The sequence below is a fragment of the Neofelis nebulosa genome, chromosome 13 (genome assembly GCF_028018385.1).
Source record: "Neofelis nebulosa isolate mNeoNeb1 chromosome 13, mNeoNeb1.pri, whole genome shotgun sequence".
Classification (NCBI taxonomy): Eukaryota; Metazoa; Chordata; class Mammalia; order Carnivora; family Felidae; genus Neofelis; species Neofelis nebulosa.
Window position 1 is genome coordinate 34,142,527 of NC_080794.1, and position 13,935 is coordinate 34,156,461.

Genomic DNA, 13,935 nt, shown 5'->3' on the forward strand with positions numbered 1-13,935 from the left:
CTTTCAGGGTGATGAAAATACTAGATAGAAGTGACAGTTACACAATATACTGTGAATGTATTAAAGGTCACTGAACTGTATGTTTTTAAATGGCTAGTGGTTAACTTTGTGTTATGTGAATTTTACATTTTTTTTAAGAAAAGGGAATGAAGTGGGGCACCTGGCTGGGTCAGTCGGCGGGGCATGCAACTCTTGACCTAGAGGTGGAGAGTTCAAGCCCTAGGTTGGGCATAGAGATTAGTTTAAAAAAAAAAAAAAAAAAGGAAGGAGTGGGGGAATGAAGTATTGACATGTGCTATTCCATGAAGATGAATCTCAATAACAGTATGCTACGTGAAAAATGCCAGTCACAAAAGACCACATATTGCATAATCCCATTTATAGGAAATGTTCAGAACAGGCACATTTAGAGAGACAGAAAAGAAACTGGTGACTCCCTAGTGTAGGGGGTGTGAATACCAAAGGGTACAAGGGTTCTTTCTGGAGTAATAAAAATATGCTAAAACTGACTTTGGTGATGGCTGCACAACTCTAAGGATATACTAAAAACCATGGAATTGTATACTTTAAACGAATGACTAGTATAGTATGTAATTTACATATCAATAAAGCTGTTACCCACCCCCTCCAACGGAACTTTTCATTACCTGTCTAATAAACAGGTTACTGATGTCATGTTAATCTCCTTCACATATCCCCTAGACAAAGCAAACAGTGTTCTCTCTTCTCCACTTAAAATAACTCTATCACCTGCCATTAGATTTGTGATAGGCATGGCACCATTTTTACGTTGAAAATTATGTAAATATTGCCCATCACAAACTGTCTTTACACGTTCTGTTCTAATCAGGTTTCCAATGCAGTTGCCACTCTCTTCCCTATGAAACAGAGAGAAAGAGAAAAAGCTTCCATTTACATCATATACATAAATACTGTATTTGCATTTTTCCACAATTTACTTGTTCCTCTGACCCCTGGAAGTTATAATGGTAACAATGAGTCCATCATTTTTACATTTTCTACAATCTACATTGAAGTGTTAGAAATGCTAAGGAAACATTCTGTTAGTTTTAAAATAATCTCTCACCAAACCATCCCTAGACAAGTGCTAGGAAGCACATCCCTTGTTGCACCCACAGGCTGGTTTCTCTGAACAACATGTATCAGCACTTTGAACTCTGAACAATACCTCAACTTCGTATGCTGATACATGTAACATTACAGAAAACAAATGGTAATAACGTTTCCTGAACCTGATGTGAAGAAAATAGTGCCTATTTCTTTAGTATTTATAAAAGGATTTGTAATTATTCTTATTAAAATAATGGCAAGCAAACTGATAATTCCACTGTTTCTAAGAGATAAGTATTAAGCATTTACAATCTCTCAGGCACTACTATTAAATACTATACAACTTCAGAAGCTTGTTGGCATGTATACTTGACACATTCACTATACTTATGGAGTCTATCAAAAGCTACTTACACTTTATCCACTGTAATGACTCCTTGTGTTAAAATTTACTATTAAGAAAATGATTCAATTATTTCTAAAGTCACATTAAAATCAATATTCATTCTCAAAAGTTATAAACAAGTAGGTCAAAAGCAACTAAATACTAAAGAAAAATACTATGTAAAGATAACAAAATTACTTATTATAAGCAACTTGTAAAAAAAATAGATATCACAAAATGACTGACCAACTTTAGAAAATTTGAATCCATATTTATAAGCAACTTGTAAAAAAACAGATGTCACAAAATGAAAGATGGACCAACTTTAGAAAATTTGAATCTGTATCAGAACTTACTAAATATATAAACTTTATAAAATACTAAGTGAAACTTCATTAACTTGTACTCTATTAGGATGCTAAAATTCACCTAATGATATATTAAACTTTATGCTGTTTTCAATGATAAACAAGGACTTACCAATAATTTTTAAAATAAGATTTCTCAAGTCATATTTAACCTACTAAAAGTAACAATTGTGCTCTACTTAGAAATAATTCCTTCATAGCCATCTAGAGTTGGCATGAATATATGAAACTGCACATCTCTGAAATGTTATTACATATCCTGACATTTTTCCAAATGTCATCCCGTTAGCTAATATAAGTTACTGACGTTTTACTGTATTAAATGGACCACTCACATTTCTGAAGCAGGTATTAACCATATATGTTGGTGATTCTTTTTATTATCCTTTGATTGTGACTCCAGGGTTAACATTAGACACCAAAGGCTGAAATACTCCAAGTGTGAAAGCTTCAGATGTTGGGTTTCTTCTTTTATTTTGGGCAGCATGCCAATCGGGACTGAACTGTCATCCATCTGTTGTTCAACTGCTCTAAAGATATAGCTCCAAGTCAGAGATGTATAAAAAAGATTAGACTGGCTAGCTATAAAAATGAGGCTATTTCTAAAATAAGCACATGTATATGATGATTACCATAGCTTATAACCAAAGCTCCTAATTTTCGTTAAAAGTCATTTCAACATGTTATAAGCAAAATGGCTTTTTATAAAACAAAATGCATAAGAAACCCAGTACTGCATTATTTTGCTTTTAAGGACTATCACCCTAACTTAAGTTTGGGATACTCTAGTTTTCATTCCTATATGTAGCAAATCTTGGCTTTTTATACAATTGCATTTCTCAAAATCACAATATTGTACATCCAGCTCTGTATCATAAGAATGTCAACATAAAAATATGGAGAATTGTGTGGAATATAAATTCTGCTTAATACTAATTTTGGGATTATTATATAGAAATAAATGTTATAGAGGCATACAAAACATAAAGAATAAAATAAGATTTCTTCTGCCTTTAAGAGATCATTTATTTGATAAAATACTTTTAAAAGTCCTTTATGGGGACCTGGGTGGCTCAGCTGGTTAAGTGTCTGACTTCAGCTCAGGTCATGATCTCAAGGTTCGTGGGCAGCCTGGAGCCTACCTCTGATCTGTGTTTCCCTCTCTCTGCCCCTCCCCCGCCCGCACTCCGTCTCTCCCTCTCAAAAATAATAATAATAATAAACATTAAAAAAATTAAAAAGTAAATAAATAAAAGTGCTTTATGTGGGAGCACTTGGGTGGCTCGGTTGTGTCCAACTTCGGCTTAGGTCATGATCTCATGGTTCGTGGGTTCGAGCCCTGCAAACAGTTCTATGCTGACAGCTCAGAGCCAAGAGCCTGCTTTGGATTCTGTGTCTCCCTCTCTCTGGCCCTCCCCTGGTCATGCTCTGTGTCTCTCTCAAAAGTAAATAAACATGTAAAAAAAAAAAGTCCTTTATGTGAATAGACTGAATTAGAACTTTGGACTTAAACAAAAGAACTTTGGTCTTGCTTTGATATTGTTTCCTACTCTGTATTTACATCTAACTACTTTTTTGTGTCTTTCAAGATTTCCACTGGCCTACGAAGGTCCATAAGACACCTAATAAACTCCCCATACATAGAAAAATACACATATAGGCACCTGGCTAGCTTAGTCAGTAAAGCATGCAACTCTTTATCTCAAGACTGGAAGTTAGAGCCCCATGCTGGGTATAGAGATCATCTAAAAAAAAAAAAAAATCTTAAAAAAAGAAAAGAAAAATAGACATCTATAAACAAAACAAGTCTGTTGAATCATACCAAAAGAAACAATTTCCCTGTTTTTAACTAGACAAGGCATGAAATTAAAATAGCAATTAAGAACTGGAAGATTTCTTAAATATCATTTAAGAAAAGTTACTTAGAATTCCTATACTAATTCCCTTTTTCTCTTTTTAAGATTTTTTATTTTGGGGTACCTGGGTGGCTCAGTCGGTTGAGCGTCTGACTTTGGCTCAGGTCATGATCTCACGGTTCGTGAGTTTGAGCCCTGCGTTGGGCTCTGTGATGACAGCTCAGAACCTGGAGCCTGCTTCAAATGCTGTGTCCCCCTCTCTCTCTCCCCCTCCACTGCTTGCACTCTCTCTCTCTCAAAAATAAATAAACATTAAAAATTTTTTTAAATTTTTTAAATATAAATTATTATTTTTTTAATGTTTGAGAAAGAGAGAGGACATCAGTAGGGGAGGGGCAGAGAGAGAGGGAGAAAGAGAATCCCAAGGAGGCTCCACTGTCAGTGCAAAGCCCGATGTAGGGCTCAACTCCACAAACAATGAGATCATGACCTGAGATGAAATCAAGAGTCAGATGCCCAACCAACTGAGCCGCCCAGGTGCTCCAAAGATTTTTTATTTTTAAGTAATCTCTACACGGGGTTCAAAACTTACAACTTCGAGATCAATTCGCATGCTCCACCAGTTGAGCCAGCCAGACATCCCTTAACCAGATTCCATTAAGTCCTAAAATTATTTCATTTCCCCAGAAACTATTTGCAGCAAAAATAAGTAACCACTTTTGGAAAAAGCTTAGAATGCATTCTATTATTCCCCAAGGAAAAAGGCTGCTTACAAAATATGAACTGTGCTTTTATTCCCCCTACTCTCTTCATTTTAGGAATACTACCCACAAAGAAAAATAACTAAAATGAAATCATCAATGCCAGACCATACAACAAAGTTAAATCCTTTTAAGTTGAGTAAATACTTAACTGGAACGAATACTTTTGGAAGGCAATGTTTTTACCTGCTATAAAGAGCACAGTTGCCAACATGTGAACAGTATTTACAAGTTTGCTCTTCCTCAATTATTTGTGGCAAAGGAGCAAGGTTTGTCTTCTCCTTTCCAACAGAAGATTTGCTAATACGGTTAGACAAAGAGAATGCCATCTGGTTTCTTAGCCTTAATAATTCTATGGGGGAAAAAGGGGGGTAGTTTAAGAATTAAGTAAAGCTTATTACATATCCTTCTCACATAAAGCTTTCAGATTTAAAAACATAAAATAAACAACATTCGTATTTCCCATGACACTAGAATAACCACTGTTAACAAATTGGCATATATTTCCTTCAACTTTTGCTCACTTGATAAGTTCTTTTAAACAACCATGTATCTCATAAACAGTAAATATTGTGAAGTTGGTATTTATAATTAAATTTTAAGGATGAATATAGCTATCTAGAATGTCTCAAATATAAGACAGGAAGCTTAAAATAAATTTTTGAATAAAACTTTAAAAGGTTAATGTTTTCATCTATACAGTATATTGTTCAAATTCTTTTAAAAATATACCACAATCAATCAATCAGTGAATCAATCAATCCACAACTACACATTACAACCTGTATTAGGCCTAGCAAATATAGTGGATACTGCCAGGTATATACACAGATTGCCAAAGGTTAAAGGAAAAAAACAAACAAACAAAACCCAGGGAAGTAAATTGAGAGAGAACAGCTCAACCTCTTTTATCAAGATGTTTGGCGGGCACAGGGTACATGTGGCCAGTCTTGAGGTAAAGGAGCAGGCCGGCCTCTGGATCAGCTCTCCTCTCTTGACTTAGCAGTGTGTACAGAACAAGCTGTGAAAAAACATTGTACATTTTGTCAAATAAAACTTGAGCTCTCATATTTCCATGCATGTTTAGCAATCAACACATATTGTAATTTTAAAATCAAAAGGTCAATGAAATTATTTCCATTTTGAAAACAATACAAGGCAAATTAGTAGAGGTAACAGGATAATTCAATGACAAATATTTAATTTCCACAACATGACCACTGTTTATACTTCTCAGTTTTACACCAAAAAGAGATACATAGAATTTTTCTTAGTAAATATTTAGATTTCCAATAAATTAAAGAGGGAAATTAAGCAAACTATATTTCACATTCTGAAGTTAACAGACTTTAGACACTATTTTCCCTGTTTAAAATAAGTGAACTAAATAAAATAAATAAAATAAGTGAACTAAACACAAAAATGCGTATTACTTATGTCATAGTTACTGGGACAACTAAGTGAGACTAACTCTACAGCGTTCACTGCTTTTTGCAGAGCATGAGTCATTATTAACTGCGTTAAATTTATGTGGTGCTCTCCTGGGAAACCATCTAAGACAAGTTAGAAACAGCTGGTTTACAGTTCATGAAAACACCTTAGCAGTAATGGCAAGTCATTCAGTCACAGACACCCTACTAACAAGTTAGCTTGTTTTACAAGAGCTTTCCAAGATGAAAATGCTGAATGATTTGTCTTTAAATCATTCTAAAGTACCAACACCAGTCATTGTAATTAACATGCCTACATAGGTCAAATTATAATTACATTCTTGTTTTCTAAGCTATATTTAAAATATAATGGGGCACCTGGCTGGCTCAGTCAGTAGAGCATAAGACTCTTGATCTCGGGCTTGAGTTGGAGCCCCCCATTGCATGTAAAGATTACTTAAAAATAAAATATATATTTTAAATTTTATTTATTTTGAGAGAGAGAGCATGCACACAAAAGCTGGGGAGGGGCAGAGAGACAGAGAGAGAGAGAGAGAGAGAGAGAGAGAGAATCCCAAGCAGGCTACTGGCTGTCAACACAGAACCTGATGTGGTGCTTGATCCCAAATCAAGATGCCCTTACATAATATCCTGATGAAGGGCTGTTGCTTCAATATTTGAGCCTATGAAGCATGTTTTGGGAGGCAGTTTTACAAACATACTACTCGTGTTCGTGTTCCCTGATATAGCATAGGTACCAAATAAAACTTTTGAAAAACTTTTTTAAATTAAAATGAATCCATAAGTGACAGGGTAGAGCCTTGGGGCTGTAGACCAAGGGAGTCATCTGAAATTGTTTCCTTCTGTGCTATTTTTCCCTCCAAAGGAACTGAGGCAGAAGGAAGGAATATAAAGAACTCTGATGCTGGAACTTATTAGAAGGGAAAAGTATCTGAAATGACATTTTCTTATATTGTAACAAAAGGAAATTGGGTTGAAATTTTACAGTATTATTATAATTCAACTGTATCACAAGTTAAACAGGTTTTTTTTTTTTTTTTAATAAGCTGGTTTAGATATCATAGCTCCATATAATATTTTTCCTTTAAAAAATGTGTTTTGGGTGCCTGGGTGGCTCAGTCAGTTAGGCATCTGACTTTGGCTCAGGTCATGATCTCATGGTTTGTGAGTTTGAGCCCTGCATCAGGCTCTGTGCTGACAGCTCAGAGCCTGGAGCCTGCTTTGGATTCTATGTCTTTTCTCTCTTCTGCCCGCCCCCCCACCCCCGCCCCCATTCATGCTCTGTCTCCATCTCTCTCTCAAAAATAAATAAACATTACAAACATTTTTTTTTTTTTAAATGTGTTTTAGGGGTGCCTGGCTGGCTCAGTCAGCAGAGCATGTGACTCTTCATGTCAAGGTTGGGAATTCAAACCCCATGCTGAGAGCTTACTTTAAAAAAATAAAAGGGGCGCCTGGGTGGCGCAGTCGGTTAAGCGTCCGACTTCAGCCAGGTCACGATCTCGCGGTCCATGAGTTCGAGCCCCGCGTCGGGCTCTGGGCTGATGGCTCGGAGCCTGGAGCCTGTTTCCGATTCTGTGTCTCCCTCTCTCTCTGCCCCTGCCCCGTTCATGCTCTGTCTCTCTCTGTCCCAAAAATAAAAAAAATACAAAAAAAAAAAAAAACGTTGAAAAAATAAAATAAAAAATTGGGGCTCCTGGGTGGCTAAGTTGGTTAAGCATCTGACTGGCTCAGGCCATGATCTCATGATTCATGGGTTTGAGTCTCACATCAGACTCTGCACTGTCAGCACAAAGCCTGTGTGGGATTCTTTCCTTCCTTCTCTCTCTGCCCCTTCCCTGCTCTTTCTCTCTCTCAAATAAATAAACTTAAAAAAAAAAAAAAAGAGAAAAATAACAAAATTTAGGGGGGCCTGGGGAGCTCAGTTGTTTGAGCATCTGACTCTTGATTTCTGCTCAGGTCATGATCTCATGGTCCATGAGATCAACCCCACATGGGGCTCCGTGCTGAGTGTGAAGCCTTCTTGGGATTCTCTTTCCCTCTCTCTCTGCCCCTTCCCCACGTGCTCTCTCCTGCTCTCAATAAATAAACAAACAGAAAAAAAAAAAAAAAAAGAAAAAAGACATGAGTTTTGGTAACATTATCCATTTATAAAGACTTTCCTTAAATTAAGTTAGTCTGTAACATGAGCTTTTTCTGCATTACCAAAGTGAAACAGTCAGATCTTCTAAGAGGGGATATATATGTCTTTCCTCATCCCCAATACCTATATAACTCAATGGTTTACTATAATTTCTTCAATGTCTCTTTTTTACTTTTTGTTGTTGTTGTTAATTTTAGAGAGAGAGAGAGCGGGAGAGAGAGAGAGAACGCACACGCATGACTAGGGGAAAGTGGCAGAGGGAGAGAGAATCATAAGCAGGCTCCATCTTCTGCCCAGAGCCCAACCTGGGCCTCAATCCCACGACCCTGGGGTCATGACCTGAGCGGAAATTAAGAGTCAGATTCTCAACCCACTGAGCCACCCAGGCGCCCCTCCTTCATTCTTGAATAGTGAATATGCAATATAAATTCCAATATTTTTGTTTGAGCCTTTCTCTAATCATTTTCCTCGTGTTTTAATACAAGAAATACTATTTTATTCTTAAAATTCTTCTTGTAGCTTCTCTTCTTGCAAAGATAAAAGTTTCAACTGACTAAAATTAATTACAATTAATATTCTTTGTATACAATAATATTCTTGAAGGTAAAGTCAGAATGGCAACCTTAGAATGTCTTTGAATCTTGACAACTTTAGATGCTAAAATGCTTTTATATTTCTCTTCCTTTTAGCAATCAAAAGTGATTTCAATCAAACTTGTCATTAAAAAAAAAGTAAAATTTTCGGTCACATGTACATAGAACACTTTTTTTCAAATCTTTGACTTCAAAAACAGTTTTTCTTATATCTTGGCATGATTTTCCTTCCTCAAGAGAGCTTTAATCTTTAATTAATTTAATCTTTAATTCATTATTTTAGCCATTCCTGTATTGCCAAAGTGAAAAGTTCAAGTCTTCTAATAGCAGAAATCTATTTTTTCCTCTACCTCCAATATCTGTAAAACCCAATAAGGGGTGAAACACCAATTCCCAAATGGAAAAGCTTGCATGGGAACATTTGGTGATGGGTATACAATTAAGAATGGTGGGACAGATTTAATGAGAAAAAGTCCCTTTAATCACTGATTAAGTATTTTGAATCCGAACAGTACTTTATATAAAATCTGTTGAAACTAAAAAAAAAAAAAAAAAAAAATCTGCTGAAATATCATGTAAAATTCCAAGGGCAAAAGGAAATTTAAGTTATATTACAAATGCTATGTTGTTATATTATTTATTCCCATAATATATATTATACTATAAAAATACAATAATAGTACTATCTTTTAGTTTTATCTTTGTTGGTATAAAACTGTCTAGAACATAAATAAACTTAAAAAAATATTTGGGGCATCTGGGCTCAGTCGGTTAAGCATCCAACTCTTGATTTTGGCTCGGGGCATCATCTTGCAGTTGGTGGGTTCAAGCCCCACATTGGGCTCTGCACTGATAGTATGGAGCCTGCCTGGGATTCTCTCTCCCCTTGTCTCTCTCTCTGCTCCTCCTCCACATGTGCGCTCTCTCTCTCTCTCAAAATAAATAAATAAGTTTAAAAAAAAAACAACTGTTTAGAATATGCCACAGACTGCCAATGTGGAGATGGGCAGAGGGAATGAAAATAATGAGAAAATTGGGAGGGGGGGGATGGGCTGAATAGGTAAGGGGCATTAAGGAATATACTGAAATCACTGTTGTACTATATGACAACTAACTTGAATGTAAATTTAAAATAAATTAAATGAAAAATAAAAAAATTTTTAAAAAGAAAATAATTAGAAAACAAAATAAAATTTCATGTTAATTGCTTTAAGTCATTATAAATAATATAAATTCCAGATCGTTTTGAAAGACAATAAAAGACTGTTGGGTTTATACATACCTAATACAAATCCATATTACTTTAAGATTTCTCAGAAACTTTAATACGCTAACATGCATCATTACATCTTCAAATATACTTGGTTTCTGCAACTTTTATGACCAAAGAATTATTTTTTTAGGAGTATCTGTTTCATAGTTTGGCAGCATAAACTTGGCAACACTGGCCTACAAATTCAGCTATCATATTTCTTTGCTGGGGAAAACTTTCTACTATAGCTATGTATACATTTATAAACAAATTGAGTACTCTGGGTACATCCCAAATTGAAAAGGACTGAGGGGCTCCTGGCTGGCTCAGTTAGAAGAGCATATGACTCTTGAGTTAGGAGACATGAGTTTGAGCCCCATGTTGGGTGTAGAGATTATTTAAAAAAAAAAAAAAAAAAAAAAAGTACTATATGAAACTTAAATAACAATTATACAAATTGAACCAAAATATGTAAGCAGACCTACATTTTTTCAGACCTATTTTTTTTTTATTGTTTTAATGTTTTATTTATTTTTGAGAGCGAGAAAGAGAGGGAGACAGAGTATGAGCGGGGAAGAGGCAGGGAGAGAGGGAGACACAGAATCCGAAGCAGGCTCGAGGCTCTGAACTGTCAACACAGAGCCCACATGGGACTAGCACCCACAAACCATGAGATCATGACTTAAGCTAAAGTCAGATGCTTAACCGACTGAGCCACCCAGGCGCCCCAAATATATGTATTTTTTAAATGTGTATTTATTTTGAGAGAGAGTGCAAGTGGAGAAGGGGTAGAGAGAATCTCAAGCACGACACACGACTTGATCTACAAACCATGAGATGACTTGAGCCAAAATCAAGAATCAGACACTTAACTAACTGACCCACCCAGAAACTCCCAATTTTCTTATTAAGACTTATACCCACCTGACTACGATGTTCAACAGAATTTAATTCTTTGCCAGTTTTAAGTTCCAAAGGCATTATCTTATATTTCGTTTTATATCCTCGATGTATTTTCACACCAACTGTGACATCTATTTTGCCTTTCAATCCAAACCTAGGGGACCAAATGCTTTCTTCAATATCCAATGAATTTATGACTTCAATATTACATGTTGAATTATTGTTACTACCATCACTTGGCCTAAAAAACAAAACACAAAAATACTTAATTAGAACACTTCGCTCGTTTCTCATATGCTGGCATTAACTTCATTTTACAACAGAGAATGTGGGGATGGGAAACCATCCACATACCTTTATAGCAGTGATTCTCAAAGTGTGGCTCCTAGACTGGCAGCATCAGCATCACCTGGGAACTTGTTATAAAAGCAAATTCTCAGGCTCCACTCCAGACCTACTCAATCAGAAACTCTCTAGGTGAAGCCGAGCAATTTGTTTCACAAACTCTGCAAGTGATCCTGATGCATGCTCAAGTTTGAGAACTGCTATCCTATAGCCTCTAACTAATGTAATTTAAATTTTCTTAATGTTTATCATCCATCCTTTTCAGTTCATTTCTGCTACAATCTTCCTAACTTGGGCCTTTAAATTCCCCAGTCCTAGATTACTACAGAAGTCTATTTAGACTATGGAAGCCACAATACCAATCTGAATATTCTGGTATACAATTATTACACTGATTAATATAAAATGGCTTGAATATGGTTGCACCCAGGGTAGCAAAGGTGTGTTGTTCATTAACACCATATTAAACTATGTATGAGCTACCTTTCCCCATCACCTATGCAGTGTGTGTCTTGATTATCCAACACTTCACCGCTATACTCCCCACAACTATCTTCAAAAGGACCTCATGTGCTCCTACATTTCCTCATTGTTTTCTTTACTTAATCATTAAATGAATCCATCTCTGTCACTATCAATATTTAAAACTAAGTACTCAGCATTGTTGTTTGTATTACAAGAGGTTCTGAGTTTAATATCTTAACTGTTAAAAAAGCCAAGAGCACAGGAAGGAGGAAAAAAAAATCTATAAACATCAAAGGAATTAGGGGATGAAAATAACTTTCCAAGCCTCTTATACTTTTCTTAGATCTAAGATTTATTTTCAGAGCAGTAAGTTATTCTTCAGGAGAAAACTCAGATAAGCACTAACTTTTATTAATCTTATTTCAGACTCAAAGCCAAATAAGATATTAAATCTAATGGAAATCTTACATGAAAAGGAAAATTTTTCTAGTAATAAAATGTAGTTTAAGGGCACCTGGGTGACTCAATCAGTTAAGCAGTCTTAATTTCGGCTTGGGTCATGATCTCACGGTTCGTGGGTTTGGGCCCCACATGTGGCTCTGCAATGATGGTGCAGAGCCTGCTTGGCGTTCTCTCTCTCCCTCTCTCTCTGCCCCTTCCTGGTTCACAGGCTCACTCTCTCTCAAAAAAAAAAATTATTTTTTAAGTATTTTATGACATATAAAAATTGAGATTTATTATAACCATCAGAATACATGATTTAGTTGACTCTGGTTTACTAATTTTATGTTATTTATTTATATCAGCAGCTATTTCTTAACAAATGAGAATATTTTTTAAGAGAAAAATTGCCACCTTCAGTAACTTTTTTAGCTGTTTCAGGATGCTTCAAATATAATCTCCAGGTATGTATGAAATTCAAGAAAGCTACAAATTATCTGAAATTTCTTAAATATTATTGTTTTCTCTATCCAAATGTTATCTGATCGTGTTATATATTCAAATATGCTGTGAAATAACACAAACTTTATTATTCACAAAATGTTACACATATACTTAATAGAAGATAGGTAATGAAACTGTTAATGTTGCTAATAAAATTCATTCCCCTAGAAGAAAGAGTAATGTGATTTTACACCTAGATCTGTGGAATAAATGACAGTATTTGAATTCAACTACTATGATTTTAATCAACATAATGCTATAAAACTCCTTCAAGAAGGACCTGATGAAGAATAGAGTATCATGAAAATGAAGAAAATATACATTTACTTACCACCAATTGATGAGAAAGTTGTCTCTTTAAAAGGCTTTTAAAGGTCTCATTCTTGGGATGCCTGGGTGACTTAGTCGGTTAAGAATCTGACTTTGGCACAGGTCATGATCTCACGGCTTGTGAGTTTGAGCCCTGCATCGGGTTCTGTGCTGATAGCTCAGAGCCTGAAGCCTGATTCAGATTCTGTGTCTCTTTCTCTCTCTGCTCCTCCCCCGCTCACACAGTCTCTCTCTCTCTCTCTTTCTCAAAATAAACATTAAAAAATTAAAAAATAAATAAATAAAGGACTCATTCTCTGTGCTATATACTAAATTTTTTGTTGTCGTTGGTTTTGTTTTGTTTTGTTTTTTTAAAGACTGGCTATAAACTGCTGGGAAAAGGGCACAAGCTAAAATACAGAGGAGCGCCTTCTTCACAGACATATAAGATTCCATTAGAAATAACTGAAACAAAGAAAAATCTTATACCAAAACACAGAGATGAGAACACTGAGCTGGGAATCTTGATTCCTACTATAGACTCAACTCTATCACTGTTTCTCATATAAAACCTAAACAAGTCACACTACATTTCAAGTCAAAGACAACTCTGAATCCCACCCTTTCCCCAGCTTCCTGATATACTTCTTCCAGCCTACCAAATCCCTTGTTGATCCATCCTAATCCCTCAGCCTCCTTTGATGGAGTCTACTCATCTCCCCCTCTGTCCTTACATAGCACACCCTTACCTCCCAGAGTTCTGTGCCTCTTCTGTTGCCCTGCATGTTTTCTTTGAGCAATGCCCTCCACTCCTATGTTTTCAACTACCAGCAACAGAGTTTTGGAGAGAGTTAGTCTCCCTGAAACACTAGTACCTAGCATAATCCTGAGCACAGACACAGCATATGGAATACATGTTTGCTGAATAGGTTAAGTCCATGAGTCTATGAGAAAATGCAGCTTATGACTGCAAAAACAATAAGTTTTAACCAAAAGAAAAAAGATGGAGACAAAATGCTAAAACAATTAAAGAGTAAAAGAAAAGCTAATATCTGAAACAACCATGAAAATGGATATTCACTACAATT

General features: G+C 35.7%; 1 protein-coding gene across 3 annotated transcripts in view; it reads right to left on the reverse strand.

The window, feature by feature from the left end:
* The window catches only part of DNA2 (DNA replication helicase/nuclease 2), a 57,101-nt gene that overhangs the window by 26,160 nt on the left and 17,006 nt on the right, over positions 1 to 13,935 (reverse strand). For all 3 annotated transcript variants that reach the window (XM_058696518.1, XM_058696516.1, XM_058696517.1), the window contains 5 exons: positions 10,805 to 11,024; positions 5,345 to 5,462; positions 4,628 to 4,793; positions 2,160 to 2,354; positions 648 to 878 (listed from right to left, as the gene is read on the reverse strand). In XM_058696518.1, the coding sequence (XP_058552501.1) occupies positions 648 to 878; positions 2,160 to 2,354; positions 4,628 to 4,793; positions 5,345 to 5,462; positions 10,805 to 11,024 (930 nt within the window). The remainder of the gene's footprint in view (positions 1 to 647; positions 879 to 2,159; positions 2,355 to 4,627; positions 4,794 to 5,344; positions 5,463 to 10,804; positions 11,025 to 13,935) is intronic.